At 36.0% G+C, this 6000-nt stretch overlaps 1 protein-coding gene across 1 annotated transcript; it reads left to right on the top strand.

Annotated features, from left to right (window-relative positions):
• Positions 1–1801: 1801 nt before the first annotated feature.
• On the top strand, positions 1802–4440 carry LOC138629534 (cationic amino acid transporter 2). The gene is made up of 7 exons (XM_069713293.1): positions 1802–2171; positions 2412–2567; positions 2791–2941; positions 3066–3172; positions 3445–3667; positions 3901–4037; positions 4322–4440. The coding sequence occupies exons 1-7, from the start codon at positions 1802–1804 to the stop codon at positions 4438–4440; spliced, it is 1263 nt and encodes a 420-aa protein (XP_069569394.1).
• The last annotated feature ends 1560 nt before the right edge of the window (positions 4441–6000 follow it).

Genomic DNA, 6000 nt, shown 5'->3' with positions numbered 1-6000 from the left:
CTTCCAAAATGCTGGAAAAACAATAAAAGATGAACTTGATGTATACAACAACATCTCTTGTGCCATCTATCCATGTAAATGAAGAAACAGCTAAATTGAGTGTTTAATCAACGTCTTTCTGCTTTAGGAACTGAATTTTATCACTTGACACGTCAATCGTGTCCTCAGACAAATCATTCTGATCCTGTCTTTTTCAGAAATGGCACATGAGTCTGAAATGTAACATAATGTGTAAAAAATGTCAGGCTGTGAAGAGTTCACAGTGAATGGATTTGTCCACACACTGTGGACTTGGATAGGTCAAAACACAGACACATATTCTGCCGTATTCAACTGAAAAGGTAATGATGTCTTTCTTAAAATAATACCTAAACACTATACTGATGTGATCTCAGTTTATTTAGTTTGTGTAGTAAGTTTGTTCAGCTCATATTTAACCTTGATATTGATGGAAAAAAAGATTTGTCTCTTCCTCTTGTTTGCATTGTGGCTCCGGAAAGTCTCTTGTCAACAGGCTCTGAAAAGTCTCTTTCGTTTTCTGTCTTATTTGCAAGCGATTCCTTTTATTGTTTTACTTTCCGCATCCAATTGACGACTCCCCTGTGTCCTTATCTTGTGACCTACAACCAACTCAGTATTACCATACGAAAGCAGATACAAAGGGAATGGGGGTGACTGTCAACTGTTTGTCACACTGTATAAAAGCTGCCCTACAGAGGAGATCTGGGAGCAATGCTGGACACCTCTCTTTGAGGGTGCATGTATTTGCTCCTTCTTGCAAGAATAAATGTCTGATATGTTTGATTTTGAACCAAGCCTCTGAGTAATTTTTCCAACAGATATCTGTCATTTTAAAGTAAAATATAAATAAATAAATATAATTATCGGACTAATGACAAACAATACAGTAAAATAATAAATGTATTGTAATAGGTAGGTAGGTAGGTAGGTAGGTATATACTTTATTAATCCCCGAGGGGAAATTTTTTCGCCACAGCAGCATACATACAGGAGCAATAATAGAAACAATAGAATAAAATAATAATAGAATAGAATAATATAATAGAAAAGCAATAAAATAAAAAATATAAATATAAAATGCACAGTACATACAGTATATATACAGTAAATTAAATATCTATATATATTATATACAACAAACCAATAAACACAGTCAACATATATATATATATATATATATATATATATATATATATATATATACATACGGTACAGTATATATCTATATATATAATATACATACAGCTCCAATCAGTTTTAATTTCTTTCTGATCATTCACAAGGGTCCATTACAGTAAATAGCCTATGACGTATGAAATTATCACAAGAATAAAAAAAAAAAAGCCTGACAAATATAACGAAAAATTGTTGCTTACATTCTTCAACAGTATTTTTTGTTTAAAATTATGTGGGAATATGTGCAGCAACAAAACTTTGCAACAGGAATAATTTATGATGAATAATGATATTAATGAAATAAACTCATAAGTAAATTAAAAAAGATTAAGATAATAAACTATTGATTTGTGTTTAATGTTTCAAATGGGGACATTGGACTCTTCTTGGAACTATTATCAACATTATAGACTTTGTATTAAGAATTTTTCTTCCTTTGATTTGAAAAGGTTTTTGTCTCTAGTTATTTTTATAGTGAAACTTGATGTGAAAAGGTTTATACACTGTACCTCATTTTTGTGTCAACTTGTTTTCAACTTTGCATTTTTGTGTGGCTTTGCCTTAAACAATCCTCTGATTTAACACAAAATGTCTTGATTGATAGATGTCTGGAGCAAAGATGCTGCAGTACCTGCAGACCCTGACGCGTAGGAAGCCTCTGGAGCCTGAATGCGAGGTGTCCGCCTTTCGGCGGTGCCTGACCACCATCGACCTGGTGGCTCTTGGGGTTGGCAGCACGCTGGGAGCTGGCGTGTACGTGCTGTCAGGAGAAGTGGCCAGAGCTGTGGCCGGGCCGAGTATCGTAATCTGCTTCCTGATAGCAGCCACGGCCTCCATCTTTGCAGGACTCTGTTATGCTGAATTTGGAGCTCGTGTTCCCAAAACTGGCTCTGCCTATCTCTACACCTATGTGACTGTGGGGGAGATATGGGCTTTTATCACTGGCTGGAACCTGTTGCTGTCTTATGTCATAGGTAACAATAATTCTCCACTGAATGCATGCACTGGATGTGATGGGTGATGTAATCTTGGAAGGTCTTTGTAAATACGTCAGGTTTCTGTGTAAACTGTGTAAGCCTAGAATAAAGAGACTGGTTGGGAAATATTATCATTTGTCATTTTGTTTACAGTTTTTATGTTTGCTTGTAACATCACTGACCTCACTGTTTACCTAAAATGTAGGTAAACCTGTTGTATCCCTTTGTGTTTTTAAGGGGCTTCAAGTGTTGCCAAAGCATGGAGTGGCACCTTTGATGATCTCATTGGAAATGGCATTGCCACCTTTCTGGGCAAACTGGTTCCGATGGCTTTACCTGGATTGGCTTCCTACCCAGACTTCTTTGCAGCTGGCCTCATAATGCTCTTGGCAGGCAAGTTTTACAATCTAAATCTAAACCTCTATTACCTTTTACAAAATGTAAGCGATTGTATTAGTATAATTTATGTTTTAAAAATGAAGGAATGAAACACAATAAGTGATGATCTTTCAAACTTTTGAATATATTTTCCATGAATACTGAATATTTTTCCATACTTGACATGATTTTCCACAGCCATGCTTAACTTTATGTTTTCTGTGTATTTTTTTTCTAGGGGTTCTTGCATTTGGTGCTAAAGAGTCGGTCATTATAAATAAGGTTTTCACAGTACTTAACGTCATAGTGTTGATATTTGTTATCTTCACTGGCTTCATAAAGGGGGACATTAACAACTGGTACATCGATAAAGCTACTTTCCCAAATGGGTATGAGTATGGACTATTTATTTTCTTTTTTTTGGTTGTATTTATATTATTAAAGCTGCTTGACTGACCAAAACAACAACATGTGTTATTTGTACAGAAACTTTACATCTTTGAATGAAACCAGCAAATATGGCAAAGGGGGATTTTTTCCTTTTGGTTTTGAGGGAACATTAGCCGGAGCAGCCACTTGCTTTTATGCGTTTGTTGGATTTGACTGCATTGCGACAACAGGTGAGCAAGACAATTTTCTTGTTGCATGAGTCAGAGCCAGTGATAATGACCCTTTGCAGAAGGTGAGTGAAAAAAAAAAGATCAGATTCACTTCTGATTGTGTTCATACCAATAATAAATATCAAGACAAACATATCTCCACATAGACAAATACCTTTTAAACATTCGTTAATGATTTACAGTGTCCTGTACAATGAAAGACTAAAAGATTACCCATGGGAGCAGTAAACTATGAAACACACTGCACTACAATAAAATGTTTTTTTCTTTAGGAGAAGAAGTACAGAATCCTCAGAAGTCGATCCCTATCGGGATAGTGGCGTCCCTCCTCATCTGCTTCATGGCTTATTTTGGTGTGTCTGCTGCCCTGACTCTTATGATGCCATACTATTTGCTCAACATTCAGAGCCCGCTTCCTATGGCCTTCATGTACATCGGTTGGGACGCTGCAAAGTATGTAGTGGCTATGGGATCCCTCTGTGCGCTGTCAACAAGGTATGAAACATAGTGTGCCATGTACAAACCCAATTCAAGTCTGCCAATCAGAACAGAATTAGTTCATTGTACTTTGATTTACTTTAATTTTAAATTTCTGGAATGGCTCATTTGTATTTTAATCTGATTAGTACCATCCATAAAATCATTGGAATCACTGCTACAGATTAAAACAGATGTAAATATGTATAACTAAATGGTTATTGATTAGTTATTCACGCTTTTCCCTGCAGCCTACTGGGATCCATGTTCCCGATGCCCCGTGTTCTCTTTGCCATGGCTAGGGATGGACTGCTCTTCAGCCCTCTCAGTAAAATGAGCGACAGACAAAATCCTGTCATAGCTACAATGGTTGCAGGGGCTGTAGCAGGTAAAACTATGACTAAAAGTGATAATAATGTCTTTAAACTGAATTTTGTAAGCATGATTTATTTGGTTCCTATTTTGGTTCTGTTTTATGTCACTCCATATCAGAATTAAGGCTGCCAACACGCATTATATTGAAATGATAATTGATGCAGAATTACTGGAGAGCATACTATTTTTTACTTGGGACTTTAACAACAGTGTCAACATCCCCACTGAATAAATGTTATTCATTGAAATGATTGGTAGAGAAAGTAATGAAAGTTTATGTAAATTATGTTTTCGCAGCTATCATGGCATTATTTTTAGACCTGAAGGCGCTGGTTGACATGATGTCCATTGGAACTCTCTTTTCCTACACACTAGTTGCCATATGTATTCTAATATTAAGGTATGAATCATCATAAATTATGTACCTATGACATTATCAATCCATTCTCAATAGTTATTATGTATTGTTTGTGAAAAAGCTAATCTTTTTGAATGGTGCTAGTGTTATAGAAAACCCCACCTTCACACAAAGTCAGCTGGGGCAGGCTGTGACCTTGTTCAGGATAAAACAAACATAGATGATGGCTATAGAAAAATCTGGCAGGGCTATGAAGCACCTGTGTGTAAAATTGTGAACAAAAAGGAAAATGCTGTTGTTTATGTGTATCTCAGCACTTATTCCCCCATCTGTTACCTTAGCTTTAGATTCTAGTATGTCTGGTAATATTTTCCGTTAAAAAGGCATGTATTACTTGTCTTATGAAGCACATCAAAATAGTGCCTGATAGTATTTATACGTTATCATAAACTGTCTGTGTTGTGTACAGTTCCAAATGGACCTTGGTGTATGAAATTGAATAGTGGCCGGAAAGTTTTAAGAACCCCGGACTGGTTTTTACATGAGCAACAATGCCTGAAAGAACAATTAGGACATGATTTAAAGTTGTGGAGATTATATAGCAAAAGGGAAATTTTCTTTGTGCGATCATCCAAATGTTGGTTAATGAGGTAGTCATACACTTTGATAAATTCATATTAGAACAGCTTGCTGAAAAAGAACAGTTTCCACATTAAGAAGCCATGTTTTTTTCACTTTAATATATGGTGGATAATTACAAAAGATCACGAAATCAGATAACATTGGCCTAATGTGTGTTGGAACTGAATATAAACCAGGAAACACGCTATTTAAGTCACAGCTCTATCAATAGGAATAAATATTATATGAATCCAGTGCTTGGATATATTTATTTATGTCCACACTTTTACAGGTACGAACCTGGCCCCGGTGAGGGCTCAAGTTTAAGCAAAGCAGAACCCTTTACAGTTAGTGGAATGTTAAGTCCTCCGTCCCAACCCACCATGCGGACATCAAACAATGTTACTTTTTTAACTGTTTCCATGGGTAAGTTATCTTCTTCACATCATCCTTCAATATTAGGATGTATACAGATGTCATTCTTAATGATTATTGGAACTTACATTATTAATTCTTCACAGTCTTTACGATTGCCATCCTAAGCGCCTTCATAACAAGGACTATGGAATTCCTAAAGGCCCTTCAGTGGTGGAGTGTACTTTGTGCCTTTGTGATCACACTGACGCTGGTCTTTGTTACCGTGGTCATATGGCGACAACCGCAGAGCACAATCGAAGCTGCTTTCATGGTATGATACATGCATCTTAAGTGCATTGTACATAATATTAACAAATTATTCACTATATATATATACATTTGCTTTTACTTTTATTTTATGGATATATATATATATATATATTGATATATATATTATCCAGTATTGTGCAGCTATAAAGTCCTTAACATGGAAGTTGAATATTTTTTCTATGCTTTGATTTTGATTGTCGTGAGGTGTCTACTCTTTCATGTCCACAGGTTCCTTTTGTGCCATTGCTTCCTGTTTTTAGCACCTTTGTCAATATCTATCTTATGGTTCAACTCGGATCAGACACCTGGG

This window comes from Brachyistius frenatus, unplaced genomic scaffold (genome assembly GCF_029030835.1).
Source record: "Brachyistius frenatus isolate BFR_SWC_R1_liver_20210118 unplaced genomic scaffold, ASM2903083v1 Contig_117, whole genome shotgun sequence".
In the NCBI taxonomy this organism is placed as follows: domain Eukaryota; kingdom Metazoa; phylum Chordata; class Actinopteri; family Embiotocidae; genus Brachyistius; species Brachyistius frenatus.
This window is presented reverse-complemented; position numbering and strand designations above follow the sequence as displayed.

Coding starts and splice junctions, on each gene's coding strand:
- LOC138629534 (XM_069713293.1), top strand. CDS start 1,802: ATGTCTGGAGCAAAGATGCTGCAGTACCTGCAGACCCTGACGCGTAGG. Junction 3,173..3,444: donor TGACTGCATTGCGACAACAG/GTGAGCAAGACA, acceptor TTTTTTCTTTAG/GAGAAGAAGTACAGAATCCT. Junction 3,668..3,900: donor CTCTGTGCGCTGTCAACAAG/GTATGAAACATA, acceptor TTTTCCCTGCAG/CCTACTGGGATCCATGTTCC.